Source organism: Bos taurus, chromosome 6, assembly GCF_002263795.3.
Source record: "Bos taurus isolate L1 Dominette 01449 registration number 42190680 breed Hereford chromosome 6, ARS-UCD2.0, whole genome shotgun sequence".
In the NCBI taxonomy this organism is placed as follows: domain Eukaryota; kingdom Metazoa; phylum Chordata; class Mammalia; order Artiodactyla; family Bovidae; genus Bos; species Bos taurus.
Window position 1 is genome coordinate 111383047 of NC_037333.1, and position 16632 is coordinate 111399678.

The 16632-nt window shown below is 44.8% G+C and overlaps 1 protein-coding gene across 3 annotated transcripts in view; it reads right to left on the bottom strand.

Annotated features, from left to right (window-relative positions):
* The window catches only part of TAPT1 (transmembrane anterior posterior transformation 1), a 62201-nt gene that overhangs the window by 18549 nt on the left and 27020 nt on the right, over positions 1–16632 (bottom strand). For all 3 annotated transcript variants that reach the window (XR_009494970.1, XM_059887825.1, XM_024993653.2), the window contains exons 3-5: positions 13960–14078; positions 3170–3332; positions 297–432 (exon numbers count right to left, since the gene is read on the bottom strand). Coding sequence is in view for 2 of the 3 variants with exons in the window: in XM_059887825.1 (XP_059743808.1) it covers positions 297–432; positions 3170–3332; positions 13960–14078 (418 nt within the window). In the remaining variant the exon portion in view is untranslated. The remainder of the gene's footprint in view (positions 1–296; positions 433–3169; positions 3333–13959; positions 14079–16632) is intronic.

Below are 16632 nucleotides of genomic sequence, written 5' to 3' on the forward strand. Positions count from 1 at the left end.
GACACAGGGATCAGACCTGCATTTTCTTTGTCTCCTGCGCTGGTGGGTGGATTCTTTACCATTGAGCACCCAGAGAAGCCCTATACTTGGATTAGTCCCTGTGTTGTTCAAGGACTAACAGACGATTATAATCAATTTCTCAAAATAAAGTAGACATTTCATGTTAATCTTTAGGATACACACAGACGCACATACACACACACACACACGCACACACACCCCTCTCTAAGTCTGAGAAACAGCTAAGTGAACAGGATGATGTAAAATGTGCGTCTCCGAGCAGCCTGAAAGGATACAGACATAGAGGACCGCCATGAAGAAATGGGGGGCCACCCCGATGTGGGCCCTCCTCCGCTCCTTGGGCTCCGTCGCTGTCCAGTACAGAGCGTCTAATATATCTTGCCCAAATGAGGAAAACAGGCGGTCTGCTACCTAAAGAGAAAAAGTAAGGGAACGCGTTTCTTACTATGCCATCGGTACATCTTATTAAAATTCAGAGGCAACGCGAACACCGGAGGGGATGAGCTCCAGAAGAGACAGGATCTTTGTTTACTTAATCGTTCACATTTCCTTATTCTCTGACACAAGCGGAGCGCCCAAGGGCTGTACTAACTGAACTAGAATTTGTCTAACTAGCCATGTGTATAACTAGGAAAATCTTAGTCATAAAAATAAAACGGAGAGGACACATCAAAATCATAGTTCTTCTGGTTTTAACTCTTTGAATTTAAATTCAGGACTCAAACTTTTAAGGACAAATATATGATTTGACCCATTCTCCTCATACCTAATATTGGTAAGTAACAATAGCTGTGATTTGTTTGAAGTTTATCATATAAGAATACAATAAGCAAATTTATTCCTGGAAGACATTTTCAAGTACTGATCTCCATGAATATAGTACAATAAAGAGAAGCACATAAAAAAGAAAAAAAGGAGGGCTATCATTCAGGATTCAGTTGGAATGTCACATTCTGAGACAGGACGTTCCTGGCCTATCCAACCTTTGGCTCCTGCGGTCTCTAAAGCATCACCCTGTTCCTCTTCATCATGGTATTTATCACTGCCTCTCTCCCACCTGTGGAATATTAGCCAGGGGACTAGGCTTGTCCACCTGGGGCTCTTTGGGATCTCAGCATCCAGGAAGTGTTGATTAAACATTTGCCAAATGAAGAAATGATAGCTACCATTGAGGGAGCACCCACCAGACGCCTGGCTTGTGCTAAGCTCCTTCTATTTTCTGTCTCCTGGAAACCTTGTGATTCTTCTAATGTCTCCATCTCACAGATGACAAGCTGAAGAGCAGTCACTCAGCAGCTGGGCGCATGTGCAGGATAACCAGGACTGGAGGGCATTATCTCTAGACTAGAGCTTGGACTCTGCTTCACTGCGCTTCAACTATATCATCAACTGTAGTCTACAGAGTGAATGAGTATTTAAACCACCAGGATCAGCAATTCATGGATCCTCCCGCTTGGCTACTTCCTGATAACAGCAACAGCAGCAGCTTGTGGGAGGCGTTGTACAACAGGAGGCACCTATCTTAAGTTTTGCGGGGAGGAAGAAGCCTGGTCAGCTGCAATCCCCCCAGGGAGGAGGCAGTGGGACCTGACAAGGAGACCTACCCACATGGCCAGAGGGGACAGGAGGCCTGGGCTTTTCTTTGATGGGAGGGAGGGGAGCACAGGACGGCTACTCTGCTTCACAAACCCAGGCAAGCCCACTGCCGGCATCTCACCTGACCCAGCAAAGCAGGTGTGCGGCAACGAGCCTGCACCAGGAAGCTGGGGTGTGGTTCCAACTCATCTCAGTCGATGAATTTAGGAGCAACCAGGATGGCTAGAGTGCATGGTTTTGTGAAGAGATGGGAAGTCCCCACCTATCACACCCAGGCAGTGGCAGAGCAGAGGGGCCAGCAGTCCCACATAGCCCCACGTGTCCACCACGCGTCAGGAAAAGCCACTGCAGACATGACTTTGCCCACAAAGGTCCATCTAGTCAAAGCTATGGTTTTCCCAGTAGTCACATATAGATGTGAGTGTTGGACTACAAAGAAAGCTGGATGCCAAAGAATTGATGCTTTTGAACTGTGGTGTTGGAGAAGACTCCTGAGAGTCCCTTGGACTGCAAGGAGATTCAGCCAGTCCATCCTAAAGGAGATCAGTCCTGAATGTTCATTGGAAGGACTGATGCTGAGGCTGAAACTCCAATACTTGGGCCACCTGATGAGAAGAACTGACTCACTGGAAAAGACCCTGATGCTGGGAAAGATGGAAGGCAGGAGAAGGGGATGACAGAGGATGAGATGGTTGGATGGCATCACCAACTTGATGGACTTGAGTTTGAGTAGGTGCCAGGAGTTGGTGATGGACAGGGAGGCCTGACATGCTGCAGTCCATGGGGTTGCAAAGAGTTGGACATGACTGAGCGACTAAACTGAACTGAACTGAATCTAAGAGACAGGGAGACCTTACTGGTGTCCCCAAAAAGTAGTACAGAAAAGTGCAAACTGAGTCTTAAAGGTTAATGATATAACTCAGGTTAGTTTACTATTTAAAAAAAAAACTTAAGATTCTGCCTATAAAGCAAAGTGGCTTTTTATTTTGCACTTTGTATAACTGTTTATTCTTTACATAAATGCAGATTTTTCACAGGATGACTAAAGTGTACTGTACTTTGAAGACATATTGTATTAAAAGTGTTAAATACTTAGAGAAACTGGGAAATCGTTTACTTGTTCTGTGTGAAAATTTAAAAGCAATTTAAAATATAAATCTACTATAGCCAATAAACACATAATCCTAAAAATTTCTTCATAAGATTTAAAGTTCTAACAAAAAGCACACATGGGTTTCCAATGAATCGGGAAAATACTCCCCTGTCATCTGACAGTTTACACTCTCAAGGCGGCACTGACTCCAAAATGTCTAGGTGGCCGGTCGTCCTCGTCCCCACCGGAGGACACATGATGCCCTGTGGACTGGCTGCCCTAGCGTGTCCTGGGTGCACAGGCACCATCTTGTTAGAGGGATTCTAAATCAGAATATGCGTTCTCACAAGGCCACCCCTGACGGTACGAAGCCGAGGCTGGAGGTGCCACTGGCAGAGTTGGCGGGAGGGTGTCCTGTGCGGGACGCTGTGTGCCGTGGGCCGGGCCTGCTGGACTCACCTCGAGCATGTTGTAGATGATGTACAGCTTGATGACCGACTGCCCCCGGATCAGGTGGTACATCATGGAGTAGTCCACGTAGTGCATCATGCAGTAGCAGATGACCAAGATGACCCCCTTCAGGACGTCACACACCTGGGCGGGCTGAAGCACACGTCTGTCCCTGAAACAGATGAGCGGTAATGAAGAAGGCGAGGTTCGCCTTCCGCGCTCTGGAATAAATCATCTTTATGGGACAGGCAGTGGCAAACAAAGGGAACCGCAAACAAAAACTTCACGTTAACGAGCAAAGTTATGCTGACTACTCAACAGTAGCAAGTCTCCTGCCCAGGTAGCGAATATAAAAACACTAGACCAGAATTACAATGAGAGGAAGTGGGAACCTTAATGAGTGACCACAGAGGGCAGGTGGCTGCTGGCCCGAGCGCCCGGAAGCAATGGGTTTCCACAATGAGGACACAGGCCTCCCAGCTCATCAGGATCCCGGGACCCCACGGGCGCGGCCCTTCTGACGCAGGGACAGCGTTTTACGCTATTTTCCTTCATCAATTCTTATAGACAGCACGGTGTTCCACTGCGTGGACGCATCATAATTTAACATAAGACCAACATTTTCCAGCCCTTTGCAGCTATAAACCATGATGTAATACGTCATACCTCGTAAGTGAACACACGTCTATAGGATAAAGCCTTAAAACTGGAATCTCGCGTTATTTACGTTCACTTACCCTTCTGGTGATACCTGTGCTGCCCTCTGCAGGCGCTGCACCAATTTACACGTGCACCAGACGCCCGGAAGCTCACGTGCATCCATTCAGGGACACTGGCTAATGCCACTGGTGAGAAATTCAACCCAGTAGTTTCACTGTTGATTTCTCTCACTAGAACACTGACATCTTCTTTATGTATTTATCTATACTTTCTGTGAATTCTCTCCTCGTATCTTCTTCTTACTAGTTTGTAGGATGGTTGTTATATTACAAACATTAGCCCTCTGGAACATGAGTTGGAAATACAGTTGCCCCTTGAATAACATGGTTTGAACTGTACGGGTCCACTTATACGTGGATTTTTTTCAATCAATACGTACTTCAGCACTACGTGACCTGCGGTTGGTTGAGACCTGTGGTTGGTTGAGGAACCACAGACAGAGAGGAGTCCTGGACACAGAGGGACCGTGGACATGGCGGGCTGGCCAGTGCGCATGGGGCTGGTACCCCAACCCTCAGGGGCTCAAGTGCTGATGATGGTTTTTTTCCCTAATTAATATGAGCAGAATCATTCTGTACTTCCGAGGTCAGAGTACAAAGAGCTAAACCTAAATTGTGAATGGAAATGTATTCCTAAGATACAGGGAAAAAATACATTACAAAAGAAGAAATTAAGATGTCTATCATGGCACGTAAAGTTTCTGTGACTGGAATGGAAAGGTACTTTCTCCCAGTCTACTGCAGGCCAACTCCTCAAGATGGAAAACGCTCAGCCCCCTGCCTTGGCAGCTTTTACATTCTGTGCGATCAACAGAAAGCCCGAAGATCTGCATCAGGAGACGCAGAGCCTCTTCACTTCCACCGCTGTGATGGCACTTTGGCTCCTACTAAGGGGTGGGCTCACTTTTGAAGGGCCGCCAGCGTCCTGAGCTTTCACTTACTGGCTGTTCCTTGGCTACCTACTCCCTGAACTCCTGCTGAGCCCTCGGACACATTCAGATCAGGGGTGCTTTTCTTGCAAAGATCCTTGCTGGGTTCAGAAGGACGGGTAACCGCTGCCCAGAGCACCGTGCGCTGTAAGTGACGGTGAGGCACGCAGGACCTCAGCAATGTGCCCTGGGCACGGCTTCCAGTCTCATCACAGAGAACACGGAACCCGACCAACGCCCCGAAGAGGCAGACTCTGTGAAGACTGCGGCCAGGGAGGGCCAGCAGCGGATGACCCTGGGCTGAACCAACGAGCTTAGATGCAGAGATGGGTCAGGACAGTCCAGGTCACACCCCGGGGCCTTGAGACGGGCGCAAGAGACGAGGGGAATTCTTCTCAGCAGTGAAAGTTCAAATCTTGGGGAAAACTGCCTCCAGGACAAGGCTGATATATCTCTACCATCACTTCTCTGTCCCTTTCTGTCTCCAATGCTCTTCTCTCTCCCCGCAGACGCAGCCCTGTTTTTCCCCATGAAATCCGGAGTGAGCTATGTCTTAGTTCGGACACTGAGCCCAGAGCACAGAACTCTGCCAAGGGCTGTGCAACTCTCAAGGGAATTCGCTGCCCCCTCCCCCCACACCGAGATAAGTATTTGTCAAGAGCTGGAGGTAAACATTTCTAATGCAAATCATGAGAAAAGGAGACATGCGGACACTCTTGGGCCCCTGGACTGTCTGTCCCCCCGAGCGGCTGGGGCACAAATGAAGCATCAGCCAGGAGCGCCTGCCCGCGTCCCCGCAGAAGTGCGGGCACAGACGGGCACACACTGAAACACACACATCGCTCGCGGCCTTCTGTTTAAGCGCTGGAGGCTGTGCTTTATGAGTGAAAGAACGTGACAGGAACGAAAGCAGGATGGCATTAGTGAGTCTGCATTAAGCACCAAAAGGTTTTAGGTAACTAGTTAAAGCAGAAATCTGTAGAGCTTTTAGGACAGAATGGCATAACTGGTCTCAGCCAAAGTTCTTTAAGAGATGAAGGGACTTTTAACAGATATATGTTCAGTTGTGTCTCTTTATAAACATTTGCAACAATGGAACAATATTCTCTAAGAAGGAAGGGGCTTCCCTGGTGGCTCAGCTGCAAAGAGTCTGCCTGCAATGCAGGAAACCTGGGTTCGATCCCTGGGTCAGGCAGATCCCCTGGAGGAGGCCATGGCAACCCACTCCAGTATTCTTGCCTGGAGAATTCCATGAATGGAGGAGCCTGGTGGGCTACAGTACATGGGGTTGCAAAGAGTTGGACATGACTGAGTGACTGAACTGAATCAAACATTGAAAAGCTATAACCTCAAATAATATAATACTCCACTGCTTAAACCAAGACGATACTAAGTTCAAAATCTAGCATAAACAACTCTAACTTAGCTTTCTGTTGCCCAGGATTAAACCCAGTCAGGAAAATGCAGAAGCACTGTAGAAACACGCCACAATCCCCAGGCCCTGTGTGGCAGGCCCCTCTAGGCACTTCGTACGTTCTCTCCTTCAGCTTCCACAGAAACCCTATGAGACCCTAAGAGGAAGGGACCATCACCACCCTAATCTCCCAAAGGGCATCAGGAACGTGCCTGCAGCTGCAGTTGGGATTAACAAGTGGCAGAGCCAGGATCTGACTCTTGGCCTCTGGCTCCAGAGGGCAATTTCTCACTCCTGCCTACTATTCTAGACATTTCTTTAAAAGAACTTTTTAAACTCACAGGAATCAGCAACTCAGCATGTTTGATCTTTCAGCATAATTTAATACTGTATAATTTATCACTGTACTGTCATCTCATTTGGAAAAATGACTATGCTAAATACCAAATATAGCTACAATTTTTGCTCTTTGTTTCTAAAAAGAAAGAGGGGGAAAAAAGGACTGTTTCCACTGGATCCGCTGCTTTCTGTGCACTCTCTGCTTTGGTGGAAATGTTCCATTGCGTACATCATAACTGGTTGCTATGGAGATGACTGATTTTAAAAATTAAAGAGATTTATTCAAATAAAAAATAAAAGAAGCAGAACTGTTCAGAAACAAAGGATCCTGCTATCATATAAATGTCCCTGCAAGTGAAAAAGGAAAGCTGCAAAAACTGAAGAAAAATAATTCTAAGGTGGCATCACAGCCTCTCTGAGGTAAGATCGAACCCAGAGTGAGTTCACCTGGTGAAAACAACCTGGGCCAGCGCCAGTCTCTGTTTCCTTCTCTGCAGGACACTTGTGGATGACCGTGTGATACGCGTTTCCAACTCCAGAGGAAGCTTATCCACCAGCCCTGCCGATCAGCTTTGAACCGGTTCCTGAGTAATGCTTTCAGGGTGAACCTCTTCCTTATAAATGCCTATTAAACAGCAGCTACTCACAATTCATTTTGCAAATGCTGAAAATCCCACACAAACACATAAACAAGTGGAGGAAGCTGCTGGACAAAGTGAAAAACCTGCTAATCTAATTTATAGCTTGGCTATCAGTTATCACAAGACAAGTACTATTAACCAAGAAATTCAACAGAACCTAAAATCATTTAAAACTTTCAGGTTAAGCCACGCTTGCGGAAATTAAACTTTCTGCATTTCTAAATTTTATCTTTTGGTCATTCAAATACTTTCCCTGGATTTGCACATTTACCCAGTAAAGGACCCCGTTGCTTCAAGGGCACTCTTGGTGAACAGAATGATGGAGCAGACGAAGATGGTCAGTGGCAGGGTTTTCCTCACCCTGTGCAGCAGGAGGTGCTCAGCTCACTAAGACTGAAGCGTGAGCTGACAAGTGAACAGGAAGACCAGGAAAGAGGCGGCAGAGTCCGTGACCACGAGACCAGGGTAACCTGTGCCTACTTCATGTTCAAATCGCTGTTCGAACATGCCAAGGCACCAGCGCAAGGCACTTCATCACAAAATACACAGGCTGGAGCTATCTTTCTTTCCCTCTTAACGCTTCTAGCTGCTCATGGTATGACTGAAAGAATGAAGAAATACAAAGGACTATTGGAAAAATGTGAAAAGTCAAAAATGGTGTCCATTTTTGAAAGAGAAGTCATTTTCTAATTTTAAAGTAAACTGCAATAAACTATTGAGATTAAGAGGTTTTCCTTACTTAGAAGACTGAAAATTGAACACCTTAAGTTTTTGCAACAGACAGTAGAAAAATTAATTACAAATGCTTAAACTGAATGACTAAAGTGTTTCTTGGGCTTTAAAATGATTCCAAACTATACTAGGGAAAAAAGCACTGGCTTGATGAAGCTATGTTTGGTGCTTGGATGATGCAAAATAAAAACCGCTCACACCGAAGGAACTTAAGCTCAGGTGAAGGAACTGATGTGGCGTGGGGAGTGAAGGACTTGATGTCAAACCTAGACAACACGTGCAACTGAAGTTCATTTTATCAAGTGATCTTCCCAGGTGAGGGGAGATTCTGCTCAACTCCTGCACAAATGTGGACAAAGCTGTCACCACGGCAGGATGAGGAGGCTCGTTCCTTCCGAGACGCCCATCTCTGAGCAGTCATGTCTGCTTCTCATCTTCCGAGGCGTCCATCTCCGAGCAGTCCTGTCTGCCTCTCACCTTCCGAGGCGCCCATCTCCGAGCAGTCATGTCTGTCTCTCAGTATAATCAATATCTGTTTGTACTGATGTCAATTTGGCCAAGAGAATAGAAGGAAAATCAGGGTTTACTCACCACGAGGAGTCCCTGTGACACCACATTCCACTCTACAAAGGAAGTGAGAGTGCTCCTCCCTTCGGTCTGATTTACGAGAGAGAAAGAGAGAGAGAACGTTGTAATGTCGCTGCGCTACTGAGCGCGCCAAGGTGAGGAGGAGGAGGGGACGGCACCTGAGGTGGGAAGACCCTCTGACGAGACCCTGCTCTCTACGAGCGAGCACGGAGGCCCTGCCGGGGAGGGGCAATGACGGCCGGCCCTGATTGCCGGAGAAGTGATGCGAGCATGACAGGGGTAGCACAAATCACTCAGGTCGAAATTAAGGCTTCTGTCTAAAAAGAGGAAAAATCTCATGTGTGTGCATGTTCGTGTGTGAAGTTCACTTCAGGGAGAACTACCTTGGAGGAGGTAAGGCAGGGGGAGGAAACCCAACGGGTTAAGAAACGCTCGAGCATCTGAAATTCCTAATTCTTCAGATGAGAGAGATTTCTGTAGGGTAAATTACCACTGCCTCAAAAACAGAAAGGTACCTGAAGCTTCCAACAAGAGATATGCTTAAAGCCAGGGGGAGAATCAGTAAAATTTACTCGCACGCATTTTACTTGCTCTAATAGTTAAAAGAAAAATACTCCAGCATTTACCTTAAACCTCACCTACACTCACTGCTGTCTAAAATATCACAGCAAAGTTTTCAAAACCAGCAGTTCTTGGCACCAGATAGTATCGTTTTTCTCTACAACTTTGCTCACCTTCTAACGCAAGCAAGACTGAGGGTTCTAAAACACAAGATGAAGTCACAGCTTGGAGGGGGAAAAAGGATTCATAAAAATGCCAGGTAAATTAGAAATACACATACAACTGTTATTATTTATTTATTCTATAAGCTCGGAAAAATAACACTGGATACCTCTTTAGCATAAAGCACATTATGCTACATTTAGCATAATGTAGCTACTGTAGAACAGTCTACTTTTCTAAAAACAAAATACTTTCATTCTTTCAAGAAACAAAGACATCTCATATAATAAACCAAAACTTAATTCTCATTTTCATCTCATCATTTAAAAAATTATCCTAATTCAAGAATTTTCTCAAATGTTTTTCCAAAATTATACTACCCTACCTGAGAAAGAGGGAAGAAATACATAAATCAATAGGCTTTTAGAGAACCTGCATGCATTTATTTTAACCTACAAGAAGGTATGTAAGGGCAAAGATTTTTCAAGATTGTTAATTCGTTAGCAATAATTTTCACCTAAGTGTTCTTGAAATTGCTAAGGGTGGGTGTAAACGTTTTATGGAAGCAGTGCACCCTTTGCAGATAACGTGCATACAACTACAGAGTCAAGAAAAATTACCCTGCCAACATCTCAAAATAAAAAAATATTTTCACAGGGTCAGAGGCTGGCAAAGTGCCCGCCAGCGGAGTAGCCACAATACAGGCCAGCCTCCTTAACGGCTGCGGAGTGGCCTCAGAATGAATGAAAAGCAGCGAGTCAGCTTTGTGTCAGGGCCGATAAAACCTCCAAGCCAAACCCTGTGGCCAGTTTATGGAAGATTCAGAAGTGGGTTCAAAGAGTCCATTCTAAAGCAGAAAACCTGGGAGACTGTCAGCTTCCACAGACCCCACAAATGTGACTGCCAGATGTGACTGCACGTACAGGAGATGAGAGCACCGATCCCATTTCTGAAAGGAGGGCCGTGCCAGCCCTCGGCCACTGTCGGACGCCAACAACATAGCACCAGGGCCTGCGAACTGCTGCTGTGTTCATGCCAGCATCTTAACCACTTTGACAAATATCCTTTCTCCTCCCTCCCCAACTCTTTGGGTATAATTTCTAAGAACTAAGAGACTAGGAAGACAATAACTTTGTTTGTTTGTTTTGGGCTGCAGCTAGAGGCAGGTGAGTTTTAGTTCCCTGACCAGGGATCAAACCTGTGCCCCGGCACTGGAAGCGTGGGATCTTAACCACTGGACTACCAGGAAGTCCCTAACTTTTTTTTTTTTAACAGAAAGGAAACTAAAACACAGGAGTGTGAGAAAAAGGAAATAGAAAAAAATACAATTGACCTCTCTGCTGATCTTTTTCATTTCTTAACTCTTCGAAAAAATTAAGTCAGACTGAAGGAAAGAGCACTTTTTGCTTGCTGAAAAAGATGGAACATGATACAGCCACAGGAAAGAAAAATCAAATAATCCTGAACAGAATAGAATGTTGGAAGAAAAAGAAGGCAAAACTTGTCTGATTAATAATTTTCTAAAAGAGAAAATGTATTCATATACTGTTAAAATATCTGAAAGGTTTTAGACTTAGTATTAACAATAGTTTTGGTAATACAATTTTTTACATTATATTTTAAGTTTCAAATATTTCAAGTTAGGTGCTTTAAGAAAATAATGCTCAGAAGACTTTGCTTTCTAAATTGCTCAAAGAAAATATGGACTGCAGCCCATGTTACTGTCAGCCAAGTACTCCATTCTGATAAAGTACACTTAAGGCGCTGAGACAGGGAGGCAGGGTCTTCATATTCTGTATGATCTGCCTATGCTCATGGAGTGCTTAGAAATGCTGACGTTCTGTTATACCATTTTAACTGTGCTTCACGGTATATACATATATATAAGTGACGGCATAAAATGTAATTTTTCAGAGGATCCAAACTGCAGAAGCGGCAAGACCCCTCTGCCCAGGAAAACTGCACGGCGCCTTGCAGCAGGGTGACAGGCTGCCCTCTAGTGTCGGCCTGGCTGCAAGAGAGTGAAAACAGAACAGACATGAATCCTGCTTCAAAATGTCACTCAGATTAATTTAGATTAAAAAGTATTTTAGAGTAATATATGAAAGCTATCATCTTTATTTTATAGGCTAAAAAAAAAAATCTGAAAAGGTCTAGAAAAGGTTGGCTCCAGGGACCATCGACCCACTGAAGCCACCAGGAGCAGAGGGCTAAAGGCGTCCTGGCTCTCTCCAACAGCTCTCCCCGTTTCCAGAACAAACACCAAAAGGCTTCTCTAGGCGACCTTGGAGCCTTGCTCCCCCAGGGGACACAGACACAGTCTAGATGCCTCTGCTGCAGCGAGAACTCGGCTCTTCAAATAAGAGCCGAGAAACAGAGGCCCTTGGGAACACGGCAAGTCCCCTTCGTCACTCATCCCGTGAACATCCACTGAGGGCTTGAGACACCCCAGGAGCCCCTCCAGAAGGAAGGGGTCTTTAGGTCACACAGCCTTTTGACTCTTTGCCTCATCGCGCCAACAGCCACACAGAACACGCTTAAAGACAGCTAGAGCAGGAACGTGCCTCACACTGCCGAGCTGAGAATAACTTAGAGGCAACCTGGCTCATGGAGCAGACATCAAGATCTATATATGGCATGAGGCAGCCTCACCTGGCTTTACCCAGCTTTCCATGTGTTCATCCTTGTTACACAATCACACATGAAGACTTCTGTTTAGTAATGTCTTACTAGATTTTTGTTTTTTTCTGCTCTTCTGAAAAGGTAACTGAAATAACCATGACTTTACTGAGCTCCCAAAGGTGATAAAGAAATAGGGATAGTATAGAAGGTGAGGCTTTGTGAATGTTACAGATGTCTTCCAAAAAGGTTTCCTGGTATGAATAAGGCCTTCTTAAAAATTCTTCCAAAAGCATAAAGCAAGTACTTGAATCACTTAAAGTTGATGGTAAATTCCTAAAAAAGATTTTCCCATTTGATTAATTGTACTTAATAAAATATAAAACATAATTCTTTCATTCTCAAAGCAGAGTAAGACAAGAGTATAAAGTGTTACATGTAACAACAATGTGATCTTAATCCTTGTAATTGTTTTATTCCATGCAATCTTGCAAAGGAGTTTTTACTCTTATCATAATATCATGATAAATAAATTCTTCTAATTTATATCAGAGGGATTTCTTCCTTACTAAAATGATTAAGGCTCATTTTCAAAAAGGCTGAATGTCATTCGGTACTTACTAAATACCAAGTACACACTCATTTACTAAAAGAGAAACTTCCAGGACTTTAGTCTTTGAAAAGAAAACAACCTATAATTCTGGATATATTGTATATTAAACTCAGTTTCTGTGGTTATTGATAATAATGTTATTAATTATACATTTAATATACCCATGGAAGAGTCACCTACTTCATAGCTAAGTTTCACATATTATTATCCATTTCAGTATTCTGAAACTTTTCGGAATGAAATGTATTTAAAAAAGTGACGCAATGTTAGAAATGCAACTTGGGCAACTGTGCTAAGAACTGTAAAAATGTTACACAGAGGGACTACACAGAGTAGAGGCATGGAGATACAAGTACGGAGGAAAAACTGTAAAATCCAATCTCTAACCTCAAGACCAATAAAGCATCAAGATTCATGTAAGCTTTACGTTTTCATCTTCCTGTTCCTAGTTTTGGAAGAGAAGGAAGGAAGGAAACTAGTATCTGTTCCTGTCACTACACTGGGTATTCTTTTTACATCTCTCAATCTTTGCAGTAAAAGATACCGGCACTAAATACCCGCTTTCTGAGGATGGGGATATAGGCTGAAAGAAGTCAGGCAGTGGCTCACGAGTCATCAGCTCATCACTGCTACGCCAGGCTGTCTGGTTCTTCCCACCAGGACAATGCCTTTCAGGGTTTTCCCCTCTCACAAATCAGAGGGAGACGGGTCTCACCTGTAAGCAGGTAAGGCTTGCCAGACCACAAAGACGGTGGCTCTCCAATGAGGTGGAGGAGCAGCCCGCAGGGGGAGTTCCGTAAGGGCTACTGATGCTACCCGCCCCTCCACTTCCCAGCCTAGAACCTGCTCCTCACTTTATACAGACGATGCCCAAGAGGCTGGGGACATGAAGAAAATAAAAGTACAGGCTGAGCCTGCACAGTGGCCATGTGGTCGGTCCTGACCCTCCACACTGGGCCCTTTCTATACTTCCCTGGTGGCTCAGATGGTAAACAATCTGCCTGCAACGCAGGAGATCTGGGTTCGATTCCTGGTTAGGAAGATCCCCTGGAGAAGGGAAAGGCTACCCACTCCAGTATTCTTGCCTGGAGAATTCCATGGACAGAAGAGCCTGGTAGGCTACAGTTCATAGGATTGCAAAGAGTTGGACACGACTGAGCAACTAAACACACACACACACACACACACACACACACACACACACACACACAATCTCCTGCATTATTAACATTTGTCACCTAGCCAAAACAAAGTTCTTGTTCAGAACTATTTGGAAAAAAAAAAAAGTACACATAAAAAGTAGAAATATTAAATAAGCATATTATATAATATTCACTACAAAGATAAACAGCATTAAGGGCCAAAGTATTAAAGAAACTTAATGAGTTATTCCTATTCTAAAAAAATCTATCCAAGTGATTATTAAGCACAAGTAGCAAAAATAATTTAAACCTTTACAATAGTTCATCATCTTAAACTTACCTTAGGCCATAGCAAGGCAGGGTGAAGAGCCTGAATAGGGCCAGGAAGACTCTGACAGGAAGCAGGGTGAACACATAGAGAAACGCATCCAGGCACAGAAAGATTCCAAAAACCATGAGCTGGATTTTAAAAGGAGAGAAGAACGTGAAAGACAAAATGCAAAATAAATGTTCTTTAAAATATTGTAGATGAAAATTTCAAACAATCAAGGAATTTCTAAACTTGGTAGAAAATTCATTTCTCATAACTTAGCTACAGGAATAACAAGTTAACAGTTCTCCTTGTGTACATGAGCCATATTCTAATGAAAAATTCCTTTTCAAAATGCAAGCTTGTAGTTCTTCTTCCGGAGCCTTTGGTTTACCATCTACACAAGTCAATTATTCAAAAGACAAGTCACCCTCAACCACAACTATGCCACATCTGACATAGTAGCTCTCTGGGTACTTCCTCAAGCTGCAGAGATGTTATAGAAAACCTTTCAGATAAAACTTAAACTCTAAATTTAATGTAAAGAGATTATTGATTTTAATACAATTTTAGGTACACTTGAACTTGCTGTGCAAAGAAGTCATTATTCCTAACTGGAGGAGTAGCTGTTAATGTCTTCATCTCTTCTGCTTTCTCGTGTACTTGCCACATCCTTCCTATTTCGGGTGACACTGTACACTTTTATCTGTTACATTTAGGACCATATTTCATGCTCTCATCACTTCATGGCAAATAGAAGAGAAAAAGTGGAAGCAGTGGCAGATTTTATTTTCTTGGGCTGAAAAATCACTGCAGATCCTGACTACAGCCATGAAATTAAAAGAGGTTTGCCCCTTGGAAGAAAAGCTATGACAAACCTAGACAGTATATTAAAAAGCAGCGACTCTGCTGATAAAGGTCCATATAGTCAAAGCTGTGGTTTTTCCAGTAGTTATGTATGGATGTGAGAGTTGAACCATAAAGAAGCCTGACTGTTAAAGAACTTATGCTTTCAAATTGTGGTGCTGGAGAAGACTCTTGAGAGTCCCTTGGACTGCAAGGAGACCAAACCAGTCAAACCTAAAGAAAATCAACCCTGAACATTCATTGGAAGGACTGAAGCTGAAGCTCCAATACTTTGGCCACCTGATGAGAAAAGTGGACTCAATGGAAAAGACCCTGATGCTGAGGCAAAAGGAGAAGGGGGTGGCAGAGGATGAGATGTTTAGACAGCATCGCCGACTCAATGGACATGAGTCTGAGCAAACTCCAGGAGACAGTGGAGAACAGAGAAGCCTGGAGTGTTGCAGTCCACTAGGGCGCAAAGAGTTGGACACAAGCTAGCAACTGAAGAACACTATTTCACAGATGGAGGGTAGAATCTTGTGATGCCTTAGCAAATAGCCACACCCAGGCTGCTAACCTGTACTATTTCAAGAGGAGTGACTTTCTGTACATTTGACACACAGACATGGTATGATGTACACACCCTCACACACAACACTCCATGTATTCTTAGTCAATAAACTGACCTACAGAAATGTACTAAGTAGCTAACACCCACTGGAAGTTACTGGAAGAGCTGCATACCCTCCCCGCAATTTATATGCTGAAGGCCTGACCACAGGCCTCCCTCCCCACACCTCAGAATGTGACTGTATTTGGAGTGGGGGGCTCTTTAAAGAGGCAATCAAGTTAAAATGGGGTCGTAAGGATGGCCCTTGTCCAGCATGACTGGTGCGTCCCTGTAGGAGCTGTCAGGATGCAGACACACCCAGGGAAGACGATACGACACGGAGCAGACAGAGTGCACAAGCAAGGGGGGAGGCCTCAGAAGACACCAACGTGATGACCCTTCCATCTTGGGTCTTCTTGGGTCTTCTGACCAGACTGAAATCGTCTCTTAAAGAATCGGACTTTCTGTTGGAGAACAGTCATCCTTCTTAGGCTTAGAGAAACTTGTTTTAGTATTGCTTCTCATCTATGGCAAGCACCAGTAACAAACATCTAAGGGCCTTCCCATCGCATTTTAAATCAGCCCAGGAAGCAAAAATCCCCGACCCTTGCACGCTCAGCACCCAGGGACCACTGGAGCTATCGTGACGACAGATCACAACGTGAAAATGGAAGGAAGCAAGCAGCTGTGACCAGACACTTCAAGGGGGCCAGGAAAGCACCGCTACGCCTTTCAGGCTCAGAAAGGCAAACAAGTGAGTCCACTCCTGCGCCTACTGCTCAGGTGTTACGTTTGTTCACAAAGCACAGCATTCTTTTAAATCCTTTGCAAACGATAATGAGAAAATGTCCTTAAAAGGCAATAAACAAGACGTGATCCTGAGAACAGTTACCCCTGAGGGAGGGAGATGAATCCTGGGCGCCCTAATGGGCGCTGCGCTCCAGGGCGTCTGGTTTAATCTACCTGGTGACCCAGGTCTGGGCGTCTGTGCCAAGTGGACTCCCGTGTCCTTGGGCCTCTGGGCGTGTGGCACTGAGTGCTGACTGCTTCATCCCTGTCAGCCTGCTCCGCACACCAGGAAGCCACAGTTTTGGCGGCTGGACTCTGGACCAGGGCCAAGCGTCGGAGTGCAGGAGCTGGCCTGTGCGCTGCAGCTGTCTACCCCCCGGCCCCGCAGGTTTGAAGCCGTGTGAGCGCAGCAAAAGATCTCACGCCCAGTTTTTGCTAGGTATAGGAGGCAGCGTGCT